The 17,222-nt window shown below is 30.3% G+C and overlaps 1 protein-coding gene across 1 annotated transcript; it reads left to right on the plus strand.

Annotated features, from left to right (window-relative positions):
* The first annotated feature begins 2,053 nt into the window (after positions 1 to 2,053).
* Positions 2,054 to 3,540, plus strand: LOC128668046 (uncharacterized). The gene is made up of 4 exons (XM_053740204.1): positions 2,054 to 2,108; positions 2,199 to 2,216; positions 2,293 to 2,523; positions 2,783 to 3,540. The coding sequence occupies exons 1-4, from the start codon at positions 2,054 to 2,056 to the stop codon at positions 3,538 to 3,540; spliced, it is 1,062 nt and encodes a 353-aa protein (XP_053596179.1).
* Positions 3,541 to 17,222: the final 13,682 nt, after the last annotated feature.

A 17,222-nucleotide genomic window follows, 5' to 3' on the forward strand; every position in this document is an offset into this window, starting at 1 on the left:
AATTTAAGTAAAATAAATTTAAAAAAAAAAAAGAAAGAGAGATAATAATGTTCAGCATTTGAGCTGGACGTAACAGCTGTATTCAAAAACGAAGAAAAGGAAAAAAAAAGGTAGTCTTTTGGTCCATTTCTGGACAAATGACGGGAATTCGAAAAAAATTTCCTTTAACCATAAAACAATGACTACAGAAGATATATTTTTCTCATTTTCGTCGTCTTTAAATGCTATTTTAGGAAAAAAATACAAAAAAAATATTCAGAACGTCCTTCTACTTTTTAACTTAACTTTTCGAAAAAAAAATCAGTTTTATAGGAAAAAAAACAATAAAGATAGGTTGCAATAATTTTTTTGTATTATTTTTTTTTTTTTTTTTTTTTAAATACATTTAAAAATGAAAATTTAAAAAAAAATTTCAAATTAGTCGAATTTTGAAAAAGTTATAGCTATTTAAAAAAAAAAAAATTTTTTTTTAAATTTATCTTTTTTTTGGTTGGGTAAAAGAATTTAAATAAATTATAAAAAATATTTCGATAGGGTAAAAAGAGAGAAAAAATTTTCACCCAAATTAAAAGGGGTCAGGTTCCAAAGTGGTCGATTTAGCGTGGAATGCCCCATATGAACTTTATACTGATCAGTCTTAACTATTCTTGGCTCGAATATTTATCTTAAATAACAATATAATTGAAACTATTTAAATCTTCCTAAAATTTATACATATATCATCGATTTGAAATAGAACGATTCATTCCTATTCAAAATGTTAAATGTAGATTCTAATAATAGATTTTTTGTATCGAAATTTAAAACTAATATCTTTACCATGAATAAAAGTAGTCACATATACCTTCATTACCACAACACCTTATAATGGAAATTCATAAATTAATATTTTCTTAGCGCTCAATTTTTCTTATATAAAATACATTTAGTAATTAGTTGAGAAGTAATTTAATAACTAAGTATAATTTTCAACAACAATAAAATTCTAAGTAATAAAGATTTGAATGAGTTTACTATCGATCGATAAAGTAGATGAGGTGTGACGCGTTTTGGTCCCAAAACATTTCATCCCCGACAACTCATCCCCGACAATTCATCCCCGCGACAATTCATTCCTTGACAACTCATCCCCGACGATTCATCCCAGTGACAATTCATATCTGCGACAGTTCATCCTTTGACAACTCATTTTCAAAAATTCATTACCAACAATCCATCTTTTAATTTCAATATTCTTATTAGAAATCAAGAAAATTTCTAATGAAATTCAATAAAAAAAAAAGAAAAAGTTTAATTACAAAAAAAAAATTGCCCTCCCTGTTTACAAAATCTCCTAGAATCCAATAGATTCTCATGAATTCCTATAGGGATTTTATAAGAATGAATGAGTTCTATGAGAAATGTTATAGTTAAGTATAGGGCCTTATACATACAGCTATAAGAATCTATCGGATTTTTTAAGCAGGGCTGGGGCCTACTGCAATTTTACATATTTTTTATGTGCGGATATATTTTTTTAATTGCACACACACAAAATTCGTGAAAAAAGAGCGCTATGTTTTACATTTTTTTGTGTGTGGGTATATTTTTGCAGTTATACGCGTACTAATTTGAGGTCTAATTATAATTTATTTTTTGAGTTATTTGTTTTTTCATTAGTTAAATATCACCGTGTATTTTTTTTAATTTATTGATTAATTATGTAACTTTGAGTTTAGTAATCCGATGATTTAATTTAAACAACAACTATAATAATAAAAACTAAACGAATAATTACAATAACAATAATAACATTATCTGAAAGATCATTTAAACGTATTCAATATCGCAGCATCGGGATATTATTTTGTAACGCCATCTGTTGATTAGGAGGGGTATTTTTGGCATTACAATATGTTTACATGTTGCTGTATGTTAATGTTGTTGGAGCGGTCATTACTGTACAGTACTCCAAAGCTTTTGGTTTTCGTCTACACGCAGTAAAATTTCGTTTGATGCTGGCTATAATTAATTAAATTATTAATCAATTTATACTTAATATTAATACGTAATAATGCCTTTAAAGTTTGTCAAATCACAGCGTAGTCAAAATTTATTACTCTATGAAGGTATGTAATATTGTAAGAAACGGGTTAACAAAACCAATATAACATGGCGTTGTGTTTATAACTCTCAGTGTAATGTAATTATTCACACAGATTCTGATACGAGAAACGGTACGTTTTGTTTAAAAATAATTAGCTCTATTAATTATTTTACGTACGTATTTATTATTATTTATTTTTGTTCCAGGGAATATTATTGGTACTATTCCTACACATGATCATAGTGGTAGCATTGTTGCTGTACAGGTTAAAATAGCTAACAAAAAAATAAAAAAAAAAGCTGTAAAGAGTAATGATAAACCAGTGGATGTGGTTGCGAGTTCACTGCGTGGTGTATTATCTCCAGTAGCTGCCAATCTACCTAAGATGTTGTCATTGACACGTGCTGTACAGCGTGCTCGTAGAAATAATCCAGATGGTGAGAAAATTATTAATCCATCGTGCTGAGCTTGTCTGCAAGGACGAATGGAAGTATACCCACAATTGGGATCTGTTTTTGATCCATGATAATGGTGGTGGTAAGAGGCGTTTCATTGTTTTTACTACACAGAAGAGTTTAAATTTTCTAACAACATGTGAACAGTGGTTGGGTGATGGAACTTTCCGTACCGCACCGGCAATATTTACCCAGATATATGTTATTCATGGTCTCAAAAATGGTAAAACTTTGCCACTAGTCTATCTAATTGCGCCTAATAAAACCAAAACAACTTATGTGAATTTTTTAAAAATATTGCGTGATCGCATTCCTAATTATCAGCCTCAGCGTTTAATGGTTGATTTTGAACACGCGTTTATCGAAGCTTTTAAAGAGGTGTATTCTGGTGTTCAAATAAACGGTTGTAATTTTCATTTCACTAAATGTGTGTGGAAACATGTACAAAAGTATGATCATCAAAAAAAGTACAATGAAGATATAAAGTTTTCAATGAATGTACGTCTGCTAATGGGATTAGCTTTTGTGCCGTCTGAAGATGTCATCGCTGCATTTGAAGAAATTGTGTCTTCAGAATATTATGACCTCAATAGTGATTGTTTCGAAGAATTACTAGAATATTTTGAATTAACCTGGATAGGTAAAGTCAAACATAATAAAAATAAGCGGGACAAACCAATGTTTCCTATTAAATTGTGGAATTGTCAAACTGCAGTGATCCATGATTATCTACGATCTAATAATCCATGCGAGGGTTGGAATTCAGGTTTTAATAAACGTGTGGGTCAGGCTCATCCTGTTATGGAGGAATTGGTAAAGTCACTCAAGGATGAACAAGTTAAAACTGACGTTCTGATGACTCAGATTGAATCTGGTTTGGACGTTACCAATACACGCCTAAAAGCTTATCGTAATTACACCGAGCGTTTGAAAAGTGTTGTACTCAATTATGATGCTAACAAGAAGTATGAGTATCTGAATAATGTAGCTAAAATATAAGCTTCAAAAATGTTTTTTTGACTTGTTGAGACACATTTTTTTGTTAATATTTTGATTGATTAATATTTATGACGTTGAGACGTTATTAAAATTTTATTTATCAAATAATAATAGTAATTCAATTATATTAATAACATATAACGCTAATTATTTTTCATTGAATTATAAGGTAATTGATAATATATTTATAATATTGGTTAACCTGTTAACAGATATTTTTATGCAAATAATGACATTCATTTATGATATTTATTGTTTATTTGTTAACTATTCTACGTGTTAAAATTTAAATATTGATGATTTTATATTTTGTATTGCAAAAATTATTATTACAATCACAGCTGGTAATTAAGCGTCAATCATAATAACAAATATTGAACTTTATTGTGAATAAGAAGTGTAATTGTAATTCATTTGCACTAAGTTAATATATGACGATAAATTATGATATTCAGTTGTTTTGTATAAGTGCCTTGAGCAATTGTGATACTAATTAGTCAACTATATTGAACGATAAAAATTAATGTTATTAAATGATTAAGAGATAATATTTTATTATTAATAAAAAGTGATTAATTTGTAACGATAGATTATGTATTATGGTGCTAAATGATGTTGTTATGAAAAAGTGTGTATTAAAATTATATTGATAAACTGTTTATAATGAAAAAAATTTATAGTTGTTTTATTGTATTTAATATTTTTATTGAAGTATTAATTGTCCAACAGATAAAATATCGGGTATAGTTTGTCTAAGTGTAAGTTGTCATTGTCATGAATCGTCGCGGGGATGAATTGTCGGGGATGAGTTGTCGGGGATGAATTGTTTTGGGACCAAAACGCAGTGAACCGTAGATGATTAGTCTGTTTAAAATTTAAATTAATAAATGTATGTTTGTTTTATTTAACTTTTTAATTATTAAAAACGGTAAAATTTAATTATTATTTTCTCTGTCAAAAATCAATTATTTTTATCAGATTTTTAATTTTTGTTAGTCCTTTTTTACTATCAAAACAATAATTTTATATTGTGTACGAACCAATAAAATTTTTGGCTTTTTATATATTATTACTATTATCAGCAGTAGTACTATTGTGTTAAAACAAATTACGATCAGTGTAAAAATTATTATTTTCGAATAAACTTAAATGCATATACCAGTTAGCTGGTATAAGTTGAAGTAATTTTTAAATAAAAAAATAAGTAAATCTGTTTTGAAAAATTGTCAACTTGTAAACTTAAATACAAAAATTCAAATAAGATCACTTAGATAAAGTCTTTTGTAATTATTTTATTTTTAATATTGTTTTTTTTTTTTTTTTCAGGTGTTATTTATTTTCAATACCATTGTGCCCCCAAAATCAAAAGTACCTGTTGATGACTCTGCTAATGTACTAGTCAGATACATAAGTTATTTTGCATCTGAACAATTACCTGAATAGTCTTCAGATGTATGGGTTATGATGGCAAAAGAACCCGAATTTATAAATAAGTGGAATGATAAATGTGTACGAACGAATGTTAAAGAAAATCAACGAGGTATTTTGACGAAGGCCAGAGAGCAGTGTGATTAATTTATTCCAGTGTGCAATAAAAATGTTGAATATATAGACGATGATGATGATGATCAAGATGATTATAAAAAAGATCCAGATTATTATAGTAATATTTATTCAAATGCACTAAATCAGAAAAACATCGAAAACTTCGATGTGAAGTCTTCTCGACAGTTATGGAACTCTATTCAGAAAACGTGTCCTATCCGTGAAAATGATAGAAACTATCCAGGGTTATAACCCAAAGTTTGGACTGATACGCTGGCTGTAGAGTTTTGGAAACAATATCGTTTAAAATGTGCATTTGTATTTAAGAAAGGATCGATTCAACAACACGACCACTATTTTTCGTCAATAGTTGGTCGTTGTAGAAGTAAAAAGTGTAGAAATTTTTTATTCGGATATATTGAAAATGACCCCGATGAACATGGTGAAGTCATAACTAAAATAAACTGTCGAGATACACGCTTTGAAAAACTCGAAAATTGTCGTCGACCTCTTAGACACTCTTTGACACTCAATGTCCGGTTATGTTCAACACCAATGTTCTGTACCAATTAAAAAAAAGAAAATGTAAAAGATGGCTTTGCTATTAAACCAGAAGATAGGCAAGATCTTATAAAAGCATTACTGTGTATGGATCAAACCATGCTTTATCGGGACTCTATTAATTTAGTTAGTACTATACCGTTTTGGATATTTTATTCGACACCATCTCAGCTACACTGTTATGGGGAATATCGCCGCTTGCATAGACAATGATCATCAATTTGTATTGACGCTACGGGTGGAGTAGTTATTTTTGTAATCGTTAAGAAGTTTAACGATTACAAAAATTATCGCACTGGTGCAATTTTTTTATATGAAATCATAATACATTTCTATAATAGTTCTCTGTCAGTATATCAGATGTTATCTGAAGTTCATGATACAGATGTTATAACATTGTGGCTAAAGAAATGGTTGCGGCTGGGAGTAGTCAGCCCTCACGAAATTGTATGTGATGGTGCCCTTGCCCTTTTGAATGCAGTATCTTTAACATTTAACAATCGTTCTCTGTCCGATTACATTGAATTGTGTTTTAATAATATCAAGAATATTAATACAACTAAACCAAATCAGGAGACACGGTAGTGTCTCGCGCCAAGTACACGTTCAAACACATGTATATGTGTGAAGTGTCATGGCGCTAGCCTACCGTGTCTCTATACCGTAGACAGAACGGTATTTAGCTTCAATTTTTGAAAACTTTTTTAAAAAACAAAATATCTAGAAAATTCCTTTTGCAATCGAAAAATGATTGATTGTTCGTCATAAAATTATGAAACTTTACCTATTTTAGTTATGAGAACTAATTTAAATAATTAAATTAGGCCAGCATATACTATAGCACCCCCATTTTTAATCCTTTTACAAATTTTTTCATGCGAAAAAGGCACTGCCAGAGAATAAAAAGTTGTAAGAAATGCCATGATTCAGTAAATATTGAAATTTTTCTGTAGCAGTGATTTGTTTTTTCGCCACCAGCGCTGCTTCAGTCTGTATTTTTTACTATAGTTTCGTATGCAAATTTTTTATGAGCATAAATCAATTCGTTTTATAATCATAAATTTTATGAAAAATTCAAGGAAAATTTTATAAGTAAACTTTTGCTAAAGCAAACTGTGCTGTTAGGAATGCTTTTATATAGTTGCAAAAAAAACTTTTACGATTATGTAAAACTCATGTTTAACGTCCTTATGGTGTAGTTCTATTCGCTAAGCAGTATCAACCTTGATAGCCAAGCTGACAGCAAGCTAACGACAATCTATTGCCGCAACTTGTCATCAAGTTGACCGCAGAAATTGGCATTTCCTTAAATTAGCCGCAACTGGTTGCCAAGTTATAAGAAACTTGATAACAACTTGTAGGAACTCTTCCAAAAGCTGAAAGTTGTCACCAATTTGGTCGCATTTAATTGACACCAACTTTTTAATTAGTGCTATGTATATATATTTATGTAGTGATCAATTAAAGTATAATGTTTACTTAGTGATTGCGTTAAAAATCCATATGATTATCTCTAATTAAGTTATTATTATTGACTAAAACTAAATTTTGCGTCAAATAATACCATTCATTTAGGAAATATAATTTGTGGATTGCTAAAAAATTTTGAATGTTGTATGTTCTCTCTAGTTATATTCGCGAGGTCCTTGATAGCCTCCAACCGTGAGTTAACTTCAAGCTACTGCCGTATTAGCCAATTCGAAGGAAAAGTGTTGGAGAGCAAACAGTTACCTTCAAGTTGACAGTAAATTGTCTGTAACTTGAATTCAATTCGACCAAATATTACTGTCAGACAATGACGTTAAGTTGACTGTAAGTTTCACTTCAAATTGATGGCAAGTTTTTCTGTCAAATTACGTTCAGACGGTAGTTGGTTTGCATCAATTTGCACGCAAGTTTTATCCAGCCAAGACTTCCCAGAAACTTATTACTTACCCGTAAATGTTTCACTGCAGAACTTGCTAAGCAATTATATTTAGCGTGTGGCTTTTAAAGGTGGTACCAAAATCGTATCATTGAGCGCGATGATAGGTACAGATGTTGTCATTAATGGCCGTATTTCTTCGAACTAAATCCTATACGTGTACCTAATAAGACTTAGTTAAGATTTAGTCTAATAAGTATGCTTTGCTTCTACTGTGCTAAATCTTAACTTAATTTACAGAGGACTTAATTCAGCTAAGCACGGCCAATACCTGGAATTACTAAACTTACCCTAATAGCATTAAAATTGATAGTAATTTGATGTTGAAATTACCTGAAATCTGCTGCCTGAATCTGCAGACAATATCACAGCAAAAGTTGAAAATAAAAATTTGCGGTTAATTTTTCCTCAATTTTAAGATAACTTGTACGAAAAAAAACGGTCGATAATGTTCATTCTTACCATTTCAGAAGGTGTGCAAATTTATACGTAAAATTGTCTACAATTTAAGCGTAAAAATATACTTAACAATTTTTCAAGTCAAATTAACGATAAATTGACATAAAATTTGCCTGAAAATTGAAGACAATTTTTTTCTAGTCAACTTTTGAAGTGAATTTGCATTCAAATTCGGGCAGTAAATTTACGTCAAGTTCAATAGTAAGTTGCATACAACTTCTCGTAAAAAATGGAAAAGTCCAAAGTTGACGGAAATTTGAGGAAAAATTAAACGAAACTGTTGTACAGTAAACTTTTGCTCAAGCAAATTGTGCTATTAGGGTTAGTTGACGTCTGCCGTAACTGCCCTAACAGTCACTCCAGATTGAAATCGACAGTAATTTGACAGTTTAAATTACCGAAATTTGCCGCCCGCATCTGCCGACAATTAGCGGTTAATTTTTTTTTTTTTATTTACAGGTTACTTTTTTTGGCTAGAAAAAAACCCTAGGGAAAGTTCCTATGAAATTGTTGTCAAATGTCTGTCAACGTCGGGCTATTCCGTTTTTGATGAGAATTTGCATACCACTTGCTATACAATTTGCTATACTTTCAACATATACGTGTGTAACTTTTTTAACACTCGCGACATATTGAAATAACATATAAATGAGCGTAAGCCGTTAGTTTTACACACGATATGTATTAATTTTGACGAATCCTTTTTCACTGTGTATGCACAATAAAAGGCTGGATTGGCTTAAAAATTATTTGTTTGACAAAAAAAATTTTCTTCGATCAAGACAATCTTATTTTCTGTATGTATAAAAATATACATGAATAAATATACAAATCTTTGTACAAATGGAAAATAATATTGCCTTGGCTAAAGAGAATTTTATGCCAAATAAATAATTTTATAACAGGGCTATGCTGTTACTCTGGTAGTCCTTAAATTACCTTTTTTAAAGGCGCCACTGGAAGTGATAACGGCCTCCCAGAACCAGATCTTAGATCGTCAGGGTCGGTGTAATTTATTTAGTTGTGAGAGAAGGATGAGGAAGGATAACTTTTAAATAATTTACTTCTCCGATGAACAATTTAAACCTTTTTATTTATAACCTTTTTAATCTTTACATACCTTATTCACTTAGGTCCTTTTATAAACCTTATACATTATACCTTTTATAAACCTTATAACTTTTTATAAACCTTATAACTTTTTATAAACCTTATAACTTTTTATAAACCTTTTAACCTTTTATAAACCTTATAACCTTTTATGAACCTTTTAACCTTATACCTTATATAACCTTTTATAAACCTTATTCTATTAACCCGCAATAATTTCTTGATTAAAATTGGCCAACTACCTTTGGCACTTCCACACGCTCACACACACAATTGTTAAAAATCGCTTAACCTTCACGATACTTAACTACAAAATTTTTTATTAAAATTGGCCAACTATCTTTGGCATTCCCACACACTCACACGCACAATAGTTAAAATCGATTAACCTGCGCGATACTTAATTACTAAATTTTTTATTAAAATCCTTATTTATTTTACTCACACACTCACTCTGTCCCCTGGTGTTACGTCCCGATGGTAATTGGGACAATGGGGAAAAGAGATTTTATATTTTAGAAATCTACAGATTCCTAGGAATGATCCCTGATCTCGAAAAATAATTTAAAAATTTTATTTCTACTTACGTTGGTGGGAAAAGGGGACCGATTTTTAAAAAGGGTACCTTTTCCTTTACAAATTATTCTTAGACTATGAGTTCTATGTGGTCGTCAGGAACCCCCGTGTACGGCTCCAACTGGGAAGGTCCGGACAGAAATTTATCAGCATAAAAATGGAACCTTGGATCCGCGTCGCTGATGTAAATAAGAGGTATGGGCCTCTCGACCTCAGTAATCGGGATCAGTTTATATTTGAGTTTCTTAACCCTAAAGTTTTTTGGAAGGATAGTGACTTTCCTTACGAAGGGCAAATTAGGTCTGATTAGTGGTTGGTGGTAACGTTCACCAGAACACAATTTGTCATACTCCGTACAGGAGTCACAATCACAATATTTAGGTTTTGGATCAGAGCCCCTAGGCCGGCGTACTTTCGGCGCGATTGACTCTGTTCGAAAACATTTTTATAACGATATTTGTCTCGAAAGACGCTCTCAGAAATAATAATAGTAATTAGAAGAGAAAGATAAAGTAATCAGTTTGCTCCTGACTTAGGAATGCAGAATTCACTTACTGACTCGCAATTAGATGTTTTACTTGATTTGAGTGATTGGGAATCTTCTTATTTATTGTATTATTTGACAAGCATTAAATTGATAGAAAGGAAATAATGAATTAATAAGAAATTTTAACACACTCAGTGAATCAACGAATGGATCATTGACCAACCTGGGTCGATCTCTCAGTTGCTATCACTCATCATTGTGTATTTTTTTTTTGGAACGTTTGAGATAGCTATTTTCCTTGATAATAGGGAAGTATGGATGGCAAAAAAAAAGGTTTGGGTGTTAGGTACGGGTTCACTGAGTTGAGTGGATTTTACTAAAAATAATAAAACAAATTTTCGTAGAGGTAAATTGAATTTAAATTATACAAAAACCTAAGTGGAAAATCTTTGTTCTATTAAGATTCTAATTTACTGAGTCAGGCAGTGAATCGCTGATTTCCAGTAGGATTTGAGAACAATAATTTTCCAACCATAGACTGAATGATAAGTCTTCCAAAAAAGGGTAAAATCAACCTTTTATGAAATCTCACAAAGCATGTCAATGGTCATTGAAAAAGTCATTGTTGAACCTTGCAAACAAACTACGATTGAAACATCAAAATGATTTTAAAATTTATATAATGAATAAGAATTAAATTATGAATATATTCCTGTCTTATTTAAATCGAACCTTTGAAGAAAATTCAAAAGTAAAAACAAATTTTGTTTAATGTATCTTGGATTGATTCGAATAAATGAAAAATTTATTTATTAATAGGTTGTAAAAAATAGAATTGAATAGAATTAAGAAAACAATTTTTAGAATAAAAATTGCAGTAAAAAAAAAAATATCATAAATTTTTCTTGTAGAATGAATTGAGTTATAAAGAAAGACCAAATATTAGTTTATTGAAATATTTAGATAATCCAAAATAATAATTATAAAACTCTTTCATATAAAACAAAGTTCTATATGGAAGGTTGATTATGTATGAAAAATAAATTCCTTTGATGTAAAGAGTAATCATTAATTTCTGCTTTGATGATTCTAAGTTAAATGTGTATCATAATTTTTCTCTCCATCTAATAACCTTTGATTCTGTCCGTCGGATAACTCAACTAGGTTGAGTTAAATAACGAAACCTCAAATGTTATTAGATTCTATTATTTAAAATTAAAGCTAGTTCTATTTGTTTGTATTAATAGTAATTGTCTGTGTGGAAGGTTTGTTAAAAGAAATTGACATGCAATGTCTGTTTACTAAATTTATTTGTAAAATTATTTCGTGTTTTTAGGAAAAACAATTGTTCACAAATTGTTCACAAACTCTGTATTAGATAAAGGGAAAGAGAGCATACTTTCGTAAACCAAATAAAATCGTTACCTGTTATTGTGGGAAAAAAACTGAAAAAGAAATTCTAAATTTTAAATTTCACACACTTGTTTTAAATTCACCAAATTTTATAGATCTTCCGCGAGTAATATTTTAATTTATTTGTTTTAATTGCCTATATAATACAAGTAAAGAAAAATCACTGCACTCTTTTTGTGTTTTAACGAAGGGAAAAAAAATGAATTTTAGTTAACCGATTTTGTTGAATTTTATCGATTGCTATTAGATGTATCCTTGAGATGATCCGTTTAACTTTGTTACATTTAGAAATCCGTGAATAAAATGTAATGAATTAAAATCCGTGAAAAAAAATGAAATCCTTGAAATCCGTAGATGAGAATGAAAATCCTCGAAGTAAAAATTGAAATCCGTGACTGAGAATAAAAATCCTCGTATAAAATTGGAATCCGTGTCTGAGAATGAAAATCCTCGTATAAAAATTGAAATCCGTGAATGAGAATAAAAAATTCTCGTATAAAAGTGGAATCACACGAAACTGTACTTGTAAGAAAAAAAACTCAAAACGGGGTCACACCCGGCAGTAACAAAGCGTAAAAACGAACTGATTAATTAGCGGATGCAGTGACTTTTATTCACATTGTAACATTAGATGGACCCCCATGGTAGGGGCTATGAGAAAAAACGCAGAAACACTCTCCCATAGTTATTGTTTTAATCATCAAAATTTTATCGATAATCCAGCTCTTCCGGCGTTATCGGAGATGAAATACCGCGAATCTTTATTTATTTAAATAAATACGATATGCTTTATAAGCCATCATATTTATTTAAACAAATCTGAGATGCTGTCGTCATCTGATAAATTTATTAACGAATAAATTATTTAAAATTATAGATACTTTTTAAATATTATAAAGCCAAAATATGATAGATACTAGATAATAATCAAATTCACTATTTTGGTAATTTTGTTTTTAAATTTGAGGGTTTTACAGCCCTCTGGACTGTCTTTTCTCGATTTTTAGTATCAGGATAGCAGCAAGAGTAAATTGGTCGCTTACTCTGGCTGCGGGCGTTTCTTTTCTTTATTCTTGGGCCCTGCTCTTATTGTTTTACTCCGCCCGGTACTCAGGTTACCGCGTGGTATTCCTGACGCCCACTCATGTTTTGTCTCACCTACTCATATGCTCTCTTTCGTACAAAGATGGTGTATTAAAAATTAATTAAATTATGTTTATGTATGCTGCATCTAAATGTTTTATGTATGTATGTCATACATGCAATATTTATGTATTAAATATATATAAAAAAAAAAGTATATTTATAAATTTAATTGTATATAAAAAAAAATGTTTGTATGTTTTCAGTCATACATGCATAGTTTAGTGTATGTTATACATGCACGTATTATTTCTTAAATTTAGTATCTGTGCTTAAATTAATTTATTGTAAATAATTATTTTTGGGATCCAATATTTAAATCACATTTATACCTACACATATACTTCCATATGTGCATATACACAATATTGTGATATGTATGTATACGCACATGAATCATTTGTATACGTGCAGCTACAAATATTTGCCTTATTCTTATTTATTTCTTGGTAGAATATTCCTTATTCCTATGTGTACTGCATTTTCTTAATAATAAAAGTTATGTATAAATATATATATATATATGTATCTCTTATGTACAAATATATATATATATATATATATATATACATATATATATATATATATATATATATATATATATATATATGTTTACACTCTTCGAATCATATAAATATACATAGTTATCAGGTTAAATTTACATTTTTCTTTAAAGTATAAATTTTATGAAAGTATCATACGGGAATGGTTCATATGAGTTGTTCATGCTGGGCATTTCCCAGAATAATAATGATATTTTTGGATAGGTGCATTACGGTAAAGTGTTGCAGGGTGACGAGGACGTAACACTGGACTTATTTTACACACACTGAATTTACAATAATATAAATTTTCCATGAATTTTAAATAAATTAATTAATTTGGAAATTATATAATTATTAATTGATTTATTAATTGATTTTCCTTTTCTGTATTGATTATTATTCCTTTTATCACTTTTATCACCAATTGTTTTTACTCCAAAATTTAGAAACTTATTACTCAATAACTTTCATCAACACGTTACCAAATTATTCAACTCAAAGTTCACCCGATTCAATTCATATACTTCTCACGTGTTCCTTCTAGGTACTTTTATTATCATAATAATTATTATTATTTCATTTACTTGATTTCTTTAATTATTTATTTTATTTAACTAATTATTTTTTCGTAATTTTACTTAATTAAATTATGTCAATGACCTTGACCTTTTCTATAACTTTTCTCGAGACAATTTCTTAATTTTATTATTTTATTAATTTTACTTCTAATTAATTAATTTTCGACTAGTGGCTATGACTAGATTCGACAGTTTCCGGTGCGTAAGTTACCCGATCATTCTGGAAACTTCAAGAATAATGCCGGCTACCTGCCTGGAAATAATTGACTATGTAATCGCTCCGGATGCCTGCCTGGAGTTAATTAATTAATTATTTGATTGTTAATTCCGGATTAATTTATTTTAATTTTGACCTTAGGAATGATTTATTGAGACGCGACGATATACGACATATGACTACGTATTTATTTAATTTTTCCGGCTTTCTGCCTAGAATAAATTAATAAAATTACCTTCACAGAATTTACTCCAACTATTCGTCCTCGAGGTGTTCATTTAAAATCTTCCTTGTCTCGTCCTGGTCTCGTTCTAGTCTCGTCTGGTAGTTTCCTAGTCTTTTACGACTCCCGTACTCTTCTTCGATGTGATACTTTATTCCCAGCGTCTAAATGTCGGCGTCTATAATGGAGTCTTATCGTAGCGTCTCCTCGGCTGTTAAACTTTACTCTCGACGGAACAAGGTCCGTTCGGTCTGGTCGTTCCGGTCATTAATGCCCGATTCTCGTTTCGGTCCCAGTTTATAATTGCTCGCTCCCTTCTTGACTTTGGTTGTTTTTTCTCTCCCACTAAGTGGGGTTGACGATCGAGCAATTGAAATTTCCACTTCCGGACGACTAGTCGCTACCTACCCGGAATACCCTGGGTGGTAATGTCACATGACCGACAGTACACATAATGGATTTTATTTTGGACTTATTTGAAGGCGGTAAATTCGAATTTACCCCGTTACAATTTTTAAGGCAGCCGGTTATATAACTATATATATGTCGAACAATTTTGAATGCACTCACTATTATCATTTTCTACGTTGTCCATTTTTTTCTGTAAATAAATCAATAAATAAAGAATTAATATTTAAATTACTTTTTTATCTTTGTAATATAATTAATTGTATTTTCATTATTACAATTAATTTAAATATTATTTCACTTTAAATATCTATAACAATAAAATAGCAGACCTCAGACGCTTCTTTATTTTTTTTAATAACCTTAAGTTCATTGTGAATGAAAAAATTTGGACATGCAATTTGCATAAAAGCTTCGTCTGTAATTTTAAATTTTATTTTTAAAAAAATATTTATATTTTGATAGTCATCTACTTTTAATTGTCTGCTACTTTCAGAATTATAGACTTTTAACATGTTTTAAGTAAAAAAAATAGAATAGAAAACTGTACTTACTTCTTGTTAGCGAATGAATGAGATGACTAGATTTTCAAAGTTGTATTACTGGTCCTTTGTTTTAGTTTTTTTTTAATTTTTGCGCGCAACTTGTAAAATTAACGTCAATAAACTGATCAATTAAACTGTTAGCTCGTATGATAATCTACGGTTGTTACCGTTAGAGTTCTTTATTTAAAACGATTTATTACATATAATAACGATTAATTTGACAACATCCCTGATAGCCAAGTTCGCGATAACTTGCTGGAGCAAATTGTCACCAAGTTGGCCGTAAAAATTTGCATTTCTATAAGTTGACGGTAATTAATTGTCAACTTTCTAAAAAAGTTGGTGGTAAAAATTAACATTCCGGTGGTTGCCAGAAAATTGTCTTCAATTTTCTTAAAAAGTTGGTGATATGATGGCCCTTGATGGCAACTTATTAATATTAATTTTCTGACCAAAAATTCTGGTTATCACGGAGCTGACAGCAATTCTAGCCTATGTAACTGATGGTTACATGACGACTAAAATTAAATTACCCACGTATCCAATATGCCTAAATAGTCGGTTGAGCTCAACCAACAGTCGAATTAAATCAGATATTCTTCACGTATACGTGAAATCAAAAATTATGGTAGAAAAAGTTGACTTCGATGAGGAACTCTCTAGATGACCAAAATTTTAACTCAAAAATTGAAATGAAACATTTGACATCTCGATGACGTTTAGTACCCATAAAGAATTGCATTTCAACTATTTGCTCTCTCACACATGAAATTTCATAGAAACGAGATAAATAACAGTTAAATTTAACATCAAATTTATATGCTGTTGTACGTATAAGAGAGCTAAAAAGTTGAACGAAATTTTATACATACTGTAGATTATCGAGATCTCAAAAGTTTCATTTCAATTTTTTTTACCAATAATTTCATACGTGAATAAGCATTAACTATCTGCAATTTATACAGTTGCTGTAATTTCAGTAACGAGCCACATCGTTAAAGTGTCGTTATTTGTTGATAATGGAGATTGAGTTAGGTACAATAGCTGGTAGGAGAAAATTATTTTTCATTTTATTAATTTGATTGTTCATCGTTTGCCTCTTATTGTAAACGACAAATTATTTTTTCATAATATTATGGTTGTTGAAAAAAAAAGCAACTTAAGTAAATTAGAAATTAAAATTTAATCATTAACAGACATTTTGTATTGCAATGCTTAATTTTGTCGCTACTGACGACGTTTAAAGTTGCAGTTTTTTATTGCGATATTCAAACTTGCCGCCACCAGCAGCGTTCAATTTTGCCGCCACCGGCAACGTTTGACATATATTGATAGCCGCCTTAACCGTAATTTAACTAAGATACTGCTGTATTTTATAGCCAACTCGAAGGAAAAGTGTTCAAGAGCAAATAATTGCCTTCAAGTTAGCAGTAAATTATCTGTTAACTTGAATTCAATTTGACTACAAGCATCACTGTCGGACAATGATGTTAAGATGATTGAAAGTTTCACTTCAAATTGACGGCAAGTGTTTCTGTAAAATTACATTCAGATAATGGTAGTTGATTAGCATCAATTTGCACGCAAGTATCATCCAGCCACGGCTTGCCAGAAACTTTTCGTTAAGTTAGCCGAAGGTGTTCCACTGGAGAACTTGCTGAGCAATTGTATTTAGAGTATCGCTATCAGGGTTGTGGTTATATTACTGATACATAGGAAGTATTATTTGATATATATATATATATATATATTCAGTTCAATCTTTGCCCTGATAGCCACACTCTAAATACCATTGCTTAGCAAGTTCTGCAGAGAAACATTTACGGCTAACTTAACGTCAAGTTTCTGACAAGCCTTGGCTGGATAGTAATTGCGTGCGTTGATGCAAATCTACGGCCGTCATCTGAATGTAATTTGACAGAAGAACTTACCGTGAATTTGAAGTGAA

This window comes from Microplitis demolitor, chromosome 6 (genome assembly GCF_026212275.2).
Source record: "Microplitis demolitor isolate Queensland-Clemson2020A chromosome 6, iyMicDemo2.1a, whole genome shotgun sequence".
Taxonomy (NCBI): Eukaryota; Metazoa; Arthropoda; class Insecta; order Hymenoptera; family Braconidae; genus Microplitis; species Microplitis demolitor.

Coding starts and splice junctions, on each gene's coding strand:
- LOC128668046 (XM_053740204.1), top strand. CDS start 2,054: ATGCCTTTAAAGTTTGTCAAATCACAGCGTAGTCAAAATTTATTACTC. Junction 2,524..2,782: donor TCGTAGAAATAATCCAGATG/GTGAGAAAATTA, acceptor CTTTGCCACTAG/TCTATCTAATTGCGCCTAAT.